General features: G+C 34.1%; 1 protein-coding gene across 2 annotated transcripts; it reads right to left on the bottom strand.

The window, feature by feature from the left end:
• Positions 1 to 12,336: 12,336 nt before the first annotated feature.
• On the bottom strand, positions 12,337 to 15,621 carry LOC109151292 (eukaryotic translation initiation factor 5-like). Of its 2 annotated transcripts, none has more exons than XM_019299224.1 (2): positions 15,492 to 15,621; positions 12,337 to 14,223 (listed from the first exon to the last, which is right to left on the bottom strand). In XM_019299224.1, exon 2 carries the CDS (start codon positions 13,912 to 13,914, stop codon positions 12,565 to 12,567), a length of 1,350 nt encoding a protein of 449 aa, XP_019154769.1. In that variant the 5' UTR covers positions 13,915 to 14,223; positions 15,492 to 15,621; the 3' UTR covers positions 12,337 to 12,564. The 2 variants fall into 2 exon arrangements, with proteins under 2 accessions (XP_019154769.1, XP_019154770.1); XM_019299225.1 differs by having other exon boundaries at positions 12,337 to 14,216.
• Positions 15,622 to 15,863: the final 242 nt, after the last annotated feature.

The following is a 15,863-nucleotide window of genomic DNA, read 5'->3' as shown; positions in this document are numbered from 1 at the left end:
TATAAATGCAAGATAATATATGAGAGATTGATTATGATTGTCACTAAAATAAATGTTTGCAACTTTGTAATAACGTTAGTTTAAATACTTAGTTTAAAATGATAGTCTAAATAAATATACTTTTGGTTTATATTTTTTTAAGTCTTCTTAATTCTCTTTTGGGTAGCGTTGTCACTATCTTCATCTTCAATACCTGTCATCTCTTTTTTTTTTTTTTTTTTTTTTTATTGGTAGTGTGTCATGTACAATTGGGTTATTGGTGGTTGTATAGAGGGCATTGTCATGCAATGAGATTATGGTGTATGAAGTTTTAGATTTGCCTGATGTGTATATGACTGGAATCTTAATTGTGCAATGAACTCTTTAACTTGCAAGTGTCTGTTGATGTTTGACAATGATAATTTTGAACCCTACATGTTTAATATGTTGTGAGATGTGTGTTGTAGGTTATCATGAGAAAGTATTGAACAAAATATTAATATTTATTATATTTGTATAAAATACTTGGTAAATAAATATATTAACATATTTTGTATTATAACATTGATATTTAATTACAAGATAGTGTCAAAAGAAGACAATGGGCAATGTAATGTAGTGAATATAATTAATTAATAAATTTGAAGGTAAGGAATCTTTAAATTGTAGAAAATAAAGATAATATAAGTATATAACTAATGGGATTATATTTTTTAAAAAATTTTTTTTGCAATGAATATTTTTTTTGAATAAAGGCATTAGAGACATTTAATTCTAAATTAATTAAATACATATGTATTATTTTTTGTTGTAGCTACTAATTTATTTTAATTTAATAAAAGTAATATAGTGTGGTACTTACTTTTCATCCACAACAATGAAGTCATTGATTTTTTCTTTTTAAATTTTCATTCGTTGTTGAGACAAATTGTGTTGGGAGTTTGTCAATGCCAATTGCTGTCAATAGAGGATGATAATAAATAATTCGAAATATATGATTACAATAAATATTGTTATAATGATATAGTAAAAACTAACTTACAAATTTCTTTAGAAGTTTTCATGCAATGATAAAATTATGATAACTTGTTCAATTGGAGCCAGTCGGATGTCAACATTGTCAATTCTTTGGAAAATGGTCATACCGTTTTAGAATCCAGGTATAGTTGTATTTCTGATCAACAACTTTGTAGTTAGGTTGCATAGATTTGACAATGATGTAAGAACAATTTTGTCCGATAAAAAATATAATAGTACAATATTTGTAAAGTAATGTACAATTGTACCATTATAAAAATACATACAAAAAATATTAATACCATAATGACCTAAATCATTCTAATAATGTAAAAGCGTAATTGAAATATTGAGTCTTGTTCTAAATATAATCAAAAGAAGATTAATTAAACAAAAAATTCCGTTAATGAGTAAGTTGAATAATAAATACTTAACGAAATATATTCCGTTACTAAAGTTTATACTAACGAATGGAATGCGGGGTTATTTAAGGAGAAGAAAATAATATAATAAAGAATAAATAAAGAAAATCATAAAAAATTCTAAAATTAATGTTATTGACTCTTATTAAATTTGTATCTGTATGTATTTGTAGTTTAGATTTGTAGATAGTATAGTGTATAGTAGATAGATAGATAACATTAGGTTACAAGTTATCAATTTATAATAATTATACAGTAATTATTATTTGATGCAACACTTCCATTCAGGCTTTAATAAATTAAGGTAAAATTTGATTAAATTAAGAAATCTGATTAGGTTAAGGAATGACGTAATAAATTAAGGTAAAATTTGATTAAATTAAGAAATCTGATTAAGTTTAGGAATGACATACAGCTACATATGGTTATTTAAACGTTCTCAGTCTTTTTATTTCTTATACACCATCTTTAGAGACTTGAGCTAGAAAACTCTCATTCTTTCAAAAGGGTGAACCTCAACCCTAAGGGCCCCCACACCGGCTCAACTGAATATGAACAGAACATTTGGGAGGATGTAAATACTCAACTGAACATGAACCATAGAGGCTAGACCGGTGCTCACTGCGCACAAGGAGCTCCCCTCACTTTAGAGGTTGCTCCCACACAGCCGCTGGTGAGACTCGAGGTTAGTAGTATCTTACCATTATGATGACTATCTTTCAATTACTTCTCTTTTTCTTCAAAATATGCATGCCATGTATCTATTTGGGCAGTTTGGTTATCGTTTCTATGATTTTTTTATTTTTTAATTTTTTTTTTGATATAATTGATCGTGTATTTTGAATTACTTGTTTGTAATTGAATCTGCTGAATTTTTTCGCATTAAGAACAATTCTTTTATTAAAACAATTGGATTTAAAAAAACAAAAATTGCCTACTTTCTGTTTCGCCGAAATTTTTTCCGCCAGCGATTGTGGACTTTGGCCGTCTATCATTCGCCGGCGACCACCATTGATATCGGAGAACCGGCGTAAGTTTTAAAACAAACAAAAATATCTTCTTTCCATTACCGTCAATTGTGTTGACTCCTTGGCGACGACAACGAAACGCCGTAGGTGAGGTCGTCGTTGGCCGGTGGGTGGCGTCACGGCTGAGGATAAATGGCGGCGAAGTTGGCGCTGCAATGAAGGGAGACGGTGGCGGCGTGTTGGGTTTCCCGGCGACATCACTGCCCCTCTCCTCCTTCAGGCAGCACCGGTTCCGGTCTTCTGTTGGTGCTCGTTTCAGATGGCGTTGCTGGTCTTCTCCATGGCTGCTAGGTTACGTTGAAGAAGATGAAGGAATAATATATTGGGCCGGGTCTAGCCCAATTGGCCAGACCTGAATTTTAAAAAATTCCGGATCTGTTTGGTTTGGGCTTCATTCAGTTTTATTCTTTATTATATTTAGACTTCTTCTAATTTAATTATCTAATTGATTTTACTTAGTCAATATAAAATTATTATCCAACTTTGAATAATTATTAAGTATTAAATTTGTTTGAATTTTAATTTAATATTGAATTTTCATATTAAATTGTATTAAGTGTTACGATTTATTTATGGGGTATGAGTAAATAATATGCATAATCTGAACATGTTATGTAGGTTTATTGCAATAATTTCATTACTGTTATAATTATGCCTTTATAAAAGCATGTTAATTGATGATGAATTTAGTGCCTTTTAGGTATGATTCTGTGTCTTCTTAAGAATGATCTAGTGTCTCTTAGGATGAATTTAGTATCGGATAGATTACGCATATTATTACTCTTCCTTATTTCATTCGTGCCTAAAGTCCTAAAGCACATAAAGTACATTAAAATGATACTGAACCATTTTAAAAGCCTCAACCTTAGGTGAACTCTTCATTTTGGTTTAAAATCCATCAAACTATTATACATTGAATGTGAGAACACATGAACCGGAGAAGTTTTCTAGGGAGGAACACTAGTTCTATGACACTGGCTTAAATGCGGTGTTATATTAGTCCCCTTGAGACACTACTATGTCTAAGGAGTTGGTATTTAACTGAGCTTCCTCTCAATCAACTTTTCCTAAGAGTATACTTCGAGATTGTCTATTACATTACATGTCAGTATAGTTTGTTTGCTAGGCTTTACATCGTCCTTTGCCAAGTGATTACAATTTTGTTAATTAAATAGTAGCTACAACATCTTTAATTGCCTAAATTGTCTTCAGTTTAAATCAATAATATGCAATATCTTTGTAATTCATTCTATATGTAATATATGGCAAAAATTTAGCCCATAGAAAGTTTTGTTGTATTTGTAGAATCAATTAGAATGAAATATTGAACTATGATCCACAGGGATTATGAATCGGCATATAGTTTGGTAGTTTTGTAATTAAGAGTGGAAAAATCAAACAAAAAATTGTACCCATTCCGTTTCTACTATTCAGCCTTGATGATTCATTATGCGTAAAAATTTAACCAACATGCAATTTTTATGGCTTTCTAATCTATCTCTTGCATAACTTGCATTGGTAATAATATGCACTTCAATCTCTCTATATCTTTGTGCCTCGAAAATTCTAACAAAGAATTTATTATTCTTTACAACACCTTAACTCGCAACTCAAAACATAACAGTGATTGAAGTTTATATGCTAAGAGATGATAATCACCAAGAAAGGAAAGACGTTCTCTTACACTTAGGGTTGCTAGAGTTAGATTTTGCTATTCAAAATAAAAAGCCTCCCGCTATCATTGTTGATAGCTCTGATTGCAGCTAAGGAACTTCATGCACAATAGACTAAATCCACTCGGTTGTGCAAGTATTTCATTAAGTCACGAATCTAGAGAAGTATTCGTGGGTCGATTGACCAATGTGAGAAAGTCGAAACCTTGTTCAAATATATTGATGACCAGTTCACTACATCGAATAAATCTTTGGCAAGTACACTAATCATAAAGTTTGTTGGTCTTCGTCTCTCCATTATTAAGGGCATGCACAAACACGTCACATAGTTAAGAAATATTGCGGCTCAACTAAAGAAGTTGGAGATATCTTTACCAAATACCTTTGTGTTACATTTCGCACTCAACACCCTCCCTTAACATTATAACCCCTTTAAGATTTCCTATAACACACATAAAGACAACTAGATTATCAATGAATTGATAACCATGTGTGTACAAGTAGAAGTGAGATTTATTGAAGAAATTGATGAGAGTGTTATGTTGGCCACAACAGAGTTTAAAGGGAAATTTGGAAGATCTAAGGGATCCATTGAAGCTGAAGATCTAAGGGATCCATTGAAGCAACTAAGGGAAAATTGATCCCAAAAGTTGACATTAAGAAAGTAAAAAGTGTTTTTTATGTAAAAAGAAAGGACACATGAAGAAGAATTGTGCCAAATTCAAGAAGTGGGTGTCCAAAAAAGGTGATATTTCCTCCTCTTTTGTATGTTATGAATCTAATATGTTAAATGTTAATAATAATTATTGGTGAATTCATTCTGGTTCAACAATCCATATTGCAAATTCTTTGCAGGATATGCAAAATCTGAGATGGCCAATAGGAACTGAGTGTCACATCTTATCTAGAAACATGATTCGTTCACCGATTGAAGTTGTTAGAGTTCGCAAATTAGTTTTGAATAATGGTTTTGTTTTGACATTAGATAAGACCTTTTATGTTCCTGGTTTCTCAAGAAATTTAGTTTCAATTTCAAGACTTGTACCTTTCGGATTCAAAGGGTACAAGTCTTGAAACTGAAATTAAATTCCTTGTGAAACTAGGAACATAAAAGGTCTTCTCTAATGTCAAAACAAAACCATAATTCAAACTAATTTGCAAACTCCAACAGCTTCAACTGATGGCTTCATTAGATTTTGCATGTCCTACAAAGAATTTGCAATGTGGATTGTTGAACCAGAATCAATCCACCAAGAATTAATATTAACATCTGACATATTAGATTCATAAAATACAAAGGAGGAGGAAATGTTACCCTTATTGGGCATCCACTTCTTGAATTTGGTACAACCTTTCTTCATGTGTTCTTTTTTCTTGCAGAAGAAACACTTTTGTACCTTCGTAACACCCGTTTTTGGGGTCAGTTTCCCCTTTGTTGATGTAGTGTATCTCTTAGATCTCCTAGATTTTCCTTTAGGCTTTGTTGTGGCTAACATAGCACTCTCTCCAACTTCTTCAATAAGCATATCTTCTTCTTGTGTACACATGGTTATCAATTTATTGATAGTCCAGTTGTCTTTATGTGTGTTGTAGGAAATCTTAGAGGGGCTATAATGTTGAGAGAGGGTGTTAAGTGCAAAATGCACAACAAAGGAATATGATAAAATTATTTCCAACTTCTTCAATTGAGCTGCAATATCTCTTACTTTCATGATGTGTTGGCGCGTTCCCTTAACAGTGGAAAGGTGAAGACCAATAAACTTCATGATTAGAGTACTTGTCAAAGCTTTATTCGATGTAGCTAGTGAACTGGTAATCAATAGCTCTGAAAAAGGTTTCGACTTTGTCATAATGGTCAATTGACCCACGAATATTTCTTGACATTTGTGTCTTAATGAAATATACACACAATCGATTGGATCTAGTCCATTGTGCATGAAATTTCTTGGCAGCCTCAAAGCTATAATAAATCCATCAAGGTTGAATAGTGGAAACATAATGAGAATAAATTTTGGTTTGATTTTTCCACCCTTAATGATAAAACTACTAAACTATATGCCGATTCATAATCCATGTGAGCAAATTGTTATCATAGTTTAGCATTTCATCATAATTAATCTTACAAACACAACAAAATTATTTATGGGCTAAATTTTGCAATATCACGTAGAATGAATTACAAAGGTATTGCATATTCTTAATGTGATTTAATTTGAAGATGATTTAGGCAATTAAAGATGTTGTGGATATTCTTTAATTACAAAATTTTAATCACTTGGGAAATGGGAATTTAAAGTCTAACAAACAAATTATATTTACATGTGATAGACAATTCCCAAGTATACTCCTAAGAAAGTTGGTTGGGACAAAGCCTCATTAAAAATCAAATCCTTAGACGGAGTAGCGTCTCAAGGGGACTAGTAGCAACAAGGCGATTAAGCCATAACCATATAACTAGTATTCTTCCCCAGGAAACTTCCCCAATACATATGTTCTCAATTCAATATATAGTAGTTTGATTGATTCTAAATCAAAATGAAGAGTTCACCAATGGATAATGTTTTAAAAAATGGTAAACTATGAATGTTTGATGTACTTTATGTGTTTTAAGTAAGCACAAATAGAGTAATAATTGACGAGTAATAATATGCAGAATTTATCTTTGAACGGCACTAAATTCACCTAAAAGGCACTAAATCAAGCATAAAATGCATTTAAATCATACATAAAAGGCTCTAAATTTATTATATCCTTCAAAGAATATGTTTTTCTAAAGACATAATTATAACAGTAAAATAATTATGGCAATAAACATATAGGGCATGCTTAGATTAGACATATCATTTACTCATACTCCAAAAATAAAATTGTAATACTTAATACAAGTTTAAATATGAAAAATTCAATATTAAATTAAAATTCAAATAGATTTAACACTTAATAATTTGTTCAAAATTGAATAATGATTTAATATTGACTTTAGGCAAAATCAATTGTATAATTTATTAGAAGAAGTCCAAATATGATGAAGAAAAAAAAAAAACACTTAAGCAAAGCCCAAATTTATTTTAGGATGGTCCAGTTTTGGTCGAATTGGGCTAAACTAGGCCCAAATATAATCCTTCATCATTTTCTTCTCTCTTAATCAGAACGAGAACCCTAGCAGCCATGGAAGAAGTAGCATCATCGAAGGACCGCATAAACAAGGTCGTCAACCTCGCTTGAAGGAGGGGAGGACAGTAGCGTCGTTGCTGGGGAAGCCTAGGTTTGCCACCGTCGCCTGACATCGACGCAACACCAACGCGGCTGCAGATCGCTGCCGCCATCTGCAGCTGCGATGCAACTAGCCACCATAGGAGCTCCTTCACGTTGTTTCGTCGTCGCCACCAAGCAACTGGCAGACCAACGATGAAGGAAACAGAAAATTCGACGAGCGAGACAGCAAGGGAAAAATATACATCCAATTGATTTTATAATACACACACGCACACACACACACACACACTTAGTAATCAAAATACGTAAGGGTAGGCAAAGGTAAATCAAGCTCTTGATACCAACTGTAAGCATATAAATCACGTAGAAACATAAATACGTGATATACGGGATCATAATAATATACTAATCTCCAACCATAGCTTCCGATTGATGAATGTTGAGTAGTCATGAGACATTGCGGTAGATTATCAGTATGAGTTTCTCTTACTTCTACTCAACTCTCTTTAGATGGTGTATGAGGAATGGACGTTAAGTAGTGAGAGGGATAGGGCCCTTAAATAATAACCATATGCCATCAATATGGTAATTATATGCTTTTCCTAATCACACTTCTTGTCTTTATTTAATCAAGCCTTACCTTAACTATTAGAAGCCTGAATGGAAGTGTTGCACAATATAATAAATTACCTTAATTATTATAACTTGTAACCTAATATTATAGTAATGTAATTAAGGAAAACGTTACATTTCTGCCACAAGTTAGCTCCTTTGAAAATTACAGGTTAATATGTAATTGGCAATTATCTAAGAAATAAAAGAATCAGACGGAAGAAGTGTTCCAATACCAAGACTCCAACCTGGTTAACAAAATAACAAGAGTATTAGAATTCCAGAGTGAATAGTGAATTTTTCGCAATAACTGTGTCATTATTTTGGACTGTACATCTTTGTGTGAGTCATTGTCATTGATACACCTATCAATCTCAAGTTGCGGAATAAGAGTAGCTACTTACAAAAGCAACAGAATCAGAATTTCTCAGAAGCAAATAAACATTCCAAGTTTTAAGTAACGATACCTTGATCTTGAACAAAATAGTCCCCCCTTTCACACACACTATACAAATGATGACATGACGGTAAAGCCAGAAGACTAAAATATGTTGTGAGCACTTCACAAGAATAATCCGTCTAAGATAGGGTTTAAGATTTAGGAATTTAGGTTTTAGGGTTTAAAATTTAGAGAGTAATAGAATAGAACTAACATGTAGCAGGCAAAACACGACGACGAAGACCCAGATATGTGTTGTTGTGGGCGACAGATTTAGGTTGTGGAGATGGAGGAATGCCAGGCGGAGGTGGGGGAACGGTAGTAGAGGTGGAGGTGGGTTGCGAAAGGTCAGAGGCGGAAACAAAAGCTCCCCTAATAAGTGTTAAAAGCTACATAAAAATATAAAATTCGGGAACATTTCACTGTCAATTTAGCTGGAAAGACCAAAACTGATAAAATAACAAAGTTAGACACCAAAATTGAAAAATTTTAAAGTTGTGCACCAAAAGTGATAGAACCTCAAAAGTTGTAGAACCAAAAGTGAAATTAATTCTTTTTACGTCCCTCCTAGAAGTGATGAAATGTACTACTTGAGATATCTTTTGAATGTAATACAAGGAACTACATGTTAGGAAGACTTAAGGACAACCAAATTGGGGTATATGACTATTATCGTGATGCTGCTATGCACTTGGGCTATTGAAAAACGACAAAGAATATTTTAATGGTATTGTTGAAGCAAGTCAGAAAGCAATTACAGGTGAGTTGAGAAACTTATTCACAACATTGTTATCCTCAAATTGTTTAAGTCACCCTGAAGTGATTTGGGAGAAATATTATTGGACATATATGTCTAACAATATTCTGTACAAACAACATAACATATTGGACTACCAATGTATGAATTTATCTATTTGCTTTAATATTTTATTCAATGTCTAATATTACTAATTCTAATATGATAATACCTTTGTAATTTACATTGTTTAATAATGTTTAGATTTATTTATGATTGTTCATGAAATAACAAATCAAAAATTAGTTGAGATTGATAAATTGTTGAGAAGATGTGGGAAGATCCTACATGATTATCTACAAATGTCAATTTCAAATCTTGTGTGTTCGGCCAATTTGATGAATAGGTTGGTGTATGATGAGTTGAAATATGATAGAGCAGAACTTCAAGAAGAGCACAGAAAGTTCGTATCTAATTTGACACCTGAGCAGCATGGTGTTAACAACACAGTAATCAATGATGTAAAGTCATGTTATCCCAAAAGGAAGTAAGCACAGTAATCTAGAGAAAAAATTGACTTTTAACAAAGGAATAAGGGCCAAATTGGCCACTGAACGTAACGCGATAGTGCAATCAAACCACTGGACCTAAAAAACGTTCAATTACCCCACCCAACAGGCGCAAATCCCTCCAATCTTACCTATTAGCCGGTTTTCATCCATGCTTTCCGGTTGTCTTGCTGACTGGACTCTTACATGGCATTTTTCTCCTTTTCTTTATTTTCTCTTTCTTCTTGATCTTCTTCTTTCTTCCATCTGGTCGTTGGTGACCATACTCCAGCTTGTTCTGCCCATGCTACGAGGACGGAACAGGTGTGGGGGAGGTGGAGAATAGACCGGAGGCGGTGGTGGAGAGTATACCGGAGGAGGCGGTGGAGAATGGACAGGAGGTGGCGGTGGAGATGGTGAGGGGGCGGTGGAGAATAGACGGGAGGTGGGGGTGGGGATGAAACAGAGACAGGTGGGGGAGGGGGTGAAGCAGTTGGTGGAGGAGGAGAAGCGACTGGAGGTGGCGGCGAAGCAATTGGCGGTGGAGGAGAAGTGACCGGCGGCAGACCCCCATTTTCCTTTTTCTTTCTCTTCATCTTCATCCTCTCACTAAACTCTCTCTCTCTCTCTATTTCTCTATCTCTCTCTGTCTCCCTGTTTCTCTCTCTTAAATTGACTCTTCCGACTCCTCTCAGATCAGGTTCGTATCTCCCCCATGTTATTGATCTAGCTTTCTGTGTACTGAAAATTCAGTGAGTTGTTCAAAATTAAATTTTGCACTTAAGGTTTCTTCTACAGATGCATACTCTTACTCTTAGGATGAAGAAGAACGGCTCACATGCCTTCCATGAGGTGCCTGGTGAACCCAGAATGTATATTGGTAGTCAAACAAGCAACTATTTGGTTATTTCTACAATTAATTCTCAAGAAGTATTTTTTCCGTTGGGTATGTATTTCTTGCAGTTGATTTTGAGTTTAGTTGGTATAAAGTGAACTCTTTGTCGTTTCTGTGGTAAGGAGGCATCAAAACGCCGTCACCATCACCGCCACGATCGCCGCAGCATGAAGCATGAAGAGAGTGATTCCAAGTCCGAAAATGAGATTTCAGAGGCTGGGGCTAAAATTGAGAACGAAAAGAAAGCACTTGGCAGCGGTGCAATGGGTGTGGTAGTGGGCAGATTGAATTTAGGGATTGATTACGATATGGATGAAGGGGAGATTGTTGCCGGAGGAGGAGGATAGTAGATGGAAGAAAGAAGAAGATTAGGAAGAAAGGAAAAGTAAAGGAAAAGAGAAAAAATGCCACGTAAGAGTCCAGTCAGCAAGGCAACCGGAAAGGATGGATGAAAACCGGCTAATAGGTAAAATTGGAGGGATTTGTGCTATTGAGTGGGATAATTGAACGTTTTTTTAGGTCCAGTGATCTGATTGCACTATCGCGTTACGTTCAGTGGCCAATTTAACCCTTATTCCTTTAACAAATTATGCCTGTTATCCCAAAAGTAAGTAAACATGATATTGTTAATGCAACAATAAATGCATATTACTTTTGGAAGTACTGTAAAGTGCTACGTTTGACAAAAAAAAAAAAAAAACATGTGACTTCAAAACTCACCCTCAAATTATAACTATGAAGAACTAAAGCGATTCTCAGAATTTTTCACACAAAAAAAAAAAAAAAAAAAAAAAAAAAAAAAAAAAAAAAAAACGATTCTCCGAATGGATTGCGAATATATGAAATGCAAAAATTCAAGGACAAACAGATAAATGTGAAAACATTGATATTCCAGAAGAATTTTTATTAAAATGTTTTGCAACATACTAACAACACTTGCACCAACGCTTGATGTAGTTGACTCTATCAATGAATATATGAGTTCTTTAAACACGTTTGAAGGAAATACATATTTAATCTTTGATCGTGCCTACAAATCTGATACTAATGTTGATCTATTAGCTGATGTGCACACACCTGTATTTTTAAATGGGATCAAGTGTTCCATATGCCTAATCATGAACTAAGGTTGAAAGTAGTCACTCTGTTTATGCTATTGAAAAATATTGATCACTCAATACATGTCATAAAGTCTTGATTCCAAGAACGTCATTCAATCATGAACATCTTATTACAGTATATATAAAAATATTTTCAAAAACACTAAAATATACTATTTAATCTTAATATCATACTTGTTTTCGTGGATCAGTGAAACACTAAAATTCAAAAGGCATAAATTATAATTTACTCATAATTTTTTCAAAAAAATTATTAATTCAAGTTTAAATTTTTTTTAATATTTTCTCGTTACTTTTTGCACTTTTTTAAAGATTTAAAATAAATGTTGTGTATTCGTATTATGTCCATTACTTATTTCACTTTGGGTAATAAAAGAAAAAATAATAAAAAAAATGTAAAGGTAAATTGAAAAAAATAAAATGATTAGATTAATTAATTAAATAAAGTAGATAAACAAGAATCAATACTAAAAATGTTGATCAAGCTAAATTGATTCGAGTTTTTTTTATATATTGACCCAAACTGGACTAACACAGCCAATTTAACATCATTAAATAAATGTATCAGATAATCTTAACATGGGCTGGTGACATGAAAGATATAAGAGTAAAAAACATCAGACATTTACTCCAACGTAGACGAGTATTTCCAAAAGAAAAAAATCTCAACAATAACAAAAACACCAATGCATATTATTAAAAGTACTTTGCCATAAAGGCAAGACACAATCAAGATCTGAGACAGTAAGAAATTAACCAAATAAACTGTCCACAAACACGCAGGCATCGATTACAAAACCATATATATTAAATGGGAACCATTATGAAATGAAATACGACGACACGTAGAGACTTGAGATATTGTAAAGCCAGAGCAATCATTCCTCCTCTGATTCAGACTCAGCACTTTGAAGCCATTCTACAAAGGGTTTGGTGTTCTTCCAAATTGGAGCGTCTTTATTGACTCCGTTAAGACCCTCACTGTACCACTTCATTATATATTCCTCCTCCAGAAGATCAGCATCATATAATGCTTTCAAAACTAAAGCTACTTCCTTCACGGCTGCCGGATTGGATTTCCTGCAGAATTCTTCAATAGCTCGCAGCAAATGGAGCTGTGACTCCTCATGCAGAGAAATAGCAGCTGCAACATAGCTCTTCTTCTTGATGACAACTTTAGCAAACCCTTTGTCAACACCATCCAAGAGTGCCTCATATAAGGCAGTCATGACTTCCTGTTGAGTACCAGAGAGCGATCCGAGAACTGTACGAAATTGGCTAGCAGTGATCCCTTTTTGCAGATTGTCTTTCATCTCCTCAACAAGCCTCACATGAGATGAGTTTCCATTTTCTGCCTTGGAATTCGTCTCTCGTGGTGGGGAAAGAGCTTTAGGACTACCTTGTGTTTTATTAGCAGTCTTGGACTTCTTCTCTGTATCATCTGTGGAAAGCATAACCATGTCAGCGGTTACAGCATTCAGTTGCTCTTTAATACGTTGCTGTGCAGCTTCCATTGATGTGTCAGTTTGCCACTGAATGTCATCGTCGTCGTCATCTTCTTCAACTTTCTCTTTAATATGATTGCGAGGTGGTGAGGAAAGATCCTCATCCGAACTGCTTGATTTCTTTTTAGAGTTAGGTTTTGTGCTGGCATCCTTAGCAGGGCCCTTCTTTTTTGCTTCTTTCTTCAGTTTTTTCTGCTCCTCATCAGCAGCCTGGCCTTCCTTCAGCCTCTCCTTCTCTGCCCTCCTCATAGCCTTCTTATCCTTTGAGCTCTTTTTAGCCTCAGGCGGGTTCTTCAAAATAAAAGTAGTCAGTTTGTCCCTCATATCCACATCAGAAAGAAAACCACAGGCAGCACATTTCAGTTGCAGCATTTGGCTTTTAGTAATAATAACCTCTGTTTCTGGGTTCCCACAACCATAGCACTGAACATACTTCTTAATGAAGTTTTCAAGAAGACCAGCAAGTTTGGCAGTGTCATGAGCTCCATTCACAAGTGAAGTTCCAGTCTTTTCATCAAATTTGGATTGAGCACCAAGCTCACAACCAAAATACTTAGTAGTATAGGAAGCTGGTCTTGCCAAAGCCTTTGCGATATCAACCATGTTGACAACATTGGTCTTGATACCATTACCACGGCCCTCTATCTTGGTAATCATTCTGGGCATCTTATACCTGTAGAAGGCATCATCACTATTGCTGGCACCAATGTTCTGTAAAGCCATCTTTAATTACACAACAATCAAAGGCAACAGCGACTGGAATTCAATTTGGAGTCTTCAAAGTGTTCCTCAGCCAAAAAGGAGTCTTCAAAGAGTTCCTGGCTGAAACCACAAAACTCAGGGTATTCCTGGAATGGCTTGAGAGGCATACAGCTGAATGGATCAGAAAAAAGATGGTTCTTTTTTCTACGAAAATATTCTCCAAGCAGAGCAATGGCTGTCAAATAGAGAATAGCTTGTTTGGACATAAAAATCCTTCAAAGTTTACACACTACAAACTGGGAAATCACCAGGACAAGATGAGCCTGCAAGCTTCACAACAATAAACTGAAGGTTACCAAATAGAAGAATGAAGCATCAGTTCAATCTATGAGAAGAGAATGTATGTAATAGTGTAATTAGAGACAAATACAGAAAGGCCTTGAATGGCAATAAAAGGGTGTGCATCTAATAGCATTTCAAATTACTAAAAGCCATTGACATTACTTTACTTTCTGAACTAAAACATTTTTAATCAAAACTTAATCTTGCCCAAATCAACTAAAATACCATAAATAGCACAATTTCAATTATGAATCATAGAATTAGTAAGCATAATGCACATAACCCCTTTCCCACTTATAATAAATAAGTAACAATCTTGAGTGTATAAATAGCACAATTTCAATTATGAATCATAGAATTAGTAAGCATAATGCACATAACCCCTTTCCCACTTATAATGCATATAAGTAACAATCTTGAGTGCACATAATCACTTCTTCAATGTCCAAATTACTCTCCTCCAAGGAAAAGAACAATTAAAAATAAAATCATAATCATGTGTGCACATAATCACTTCACCAATGTCCAAATCCCTCACCTCCAAGGAGAATAAAAATTAAAAATCAAATCATATTTTGCTCTTCATAATGACACAAGAACAGGAAAAATAATACCTTAATACCCAAAAAAAGAACAATTAAAAATCAAATCAAAATACATTCATCACAAAGATGCAATACTAAAAAATACACACAAATGGGAAATAGTATACAAAACCCTTGACAACACTTCAAACTCAAAAAACACATCCACTTAACACACCACCTAAAAGCAAATCAGAACTCAGTTAATCCATTCAAGCCAATCAATATACAACGCTCCCTTAAAGAACAATTCACAGTGGTTGGGCCGTTGGGCATTATCAACTAGAAACATGATAATAATTAAAATCCAAATGAATATTCATGTTCTGAATTATTTTCAATCCATAAAAACTCGTCCATAATTAAACAAAAATTCTTACATGTCAGATTCATTCAACAATAAGACCACATAAAAAGGTACTGGTAATGGTGAGTTAAAACAAATTAAATTAAGTACTCAAGCATGTAAGCTAGATCCATTAGAATCTCATAATAAGAGGAATTATTATTAATCTCAGCATCATATACCAATAATAATCAATAAATTTGCATAAGCGGTAAAGATCGAAAAACTTAAACAACTGATAAAACCGATATCTCCGGACACAAGCATTCAAGATCGGAATGCGCAAACACAAATACATAGCGAAAGTGAAAGAATCGAAGCCTTACAGATCCAGACCCAAAGTGTAGGCTATCTGCGCCAAAGAGTTGAGACGAAAGGAGACGGATTTAGGGTTTTATGTATTTTGGGATAGATTGTGATAAGAGGAGAGGCGACGAGAAGTGATTGCTTTATAGGGTTTCCAGGAAATTGAGAGAGCGCCCAGATGCTTCTTCTGTTAATGTACGGCTTCCGTTTTTTTTTTTTTTTTTTTTTTTTTTTTTTTAATTCTAAAAAAATCTTTCCTATTGCGATAGGGACTTGAAGAGTAGTTGAAGTATTAGAGTGGGCTTAGCCCATTTGTAAGGACTGTGTTAATGGATCCAAAGTCGGCTGTTAGGCGTTTTGGGCATGCAAAATTTTCTTGGTAATATTCTACC

Source organism: Ipomoea nil, unplaced genomic scaffold, assembly GCF_001879475.1.
Source record: "Ipomoea nil cultivar Tokyo-kokei standard unplaced genomic scaffold, Asagao_1.1 scaffold2283, whole genome shotgun sequence".
Taxonomy (NCBI): domain Eukaryota; kingdom Viridiplantae; phylum Streptophyta; class Magnoliopsida; order Solanales; family Convolvulaceae; genus Ipomoea; species Ipomoea nil.
Note: the sequence above shows the minus strand (reverse complement) of the source record. Positions and strands in the feature narration are given on the sequence as shown.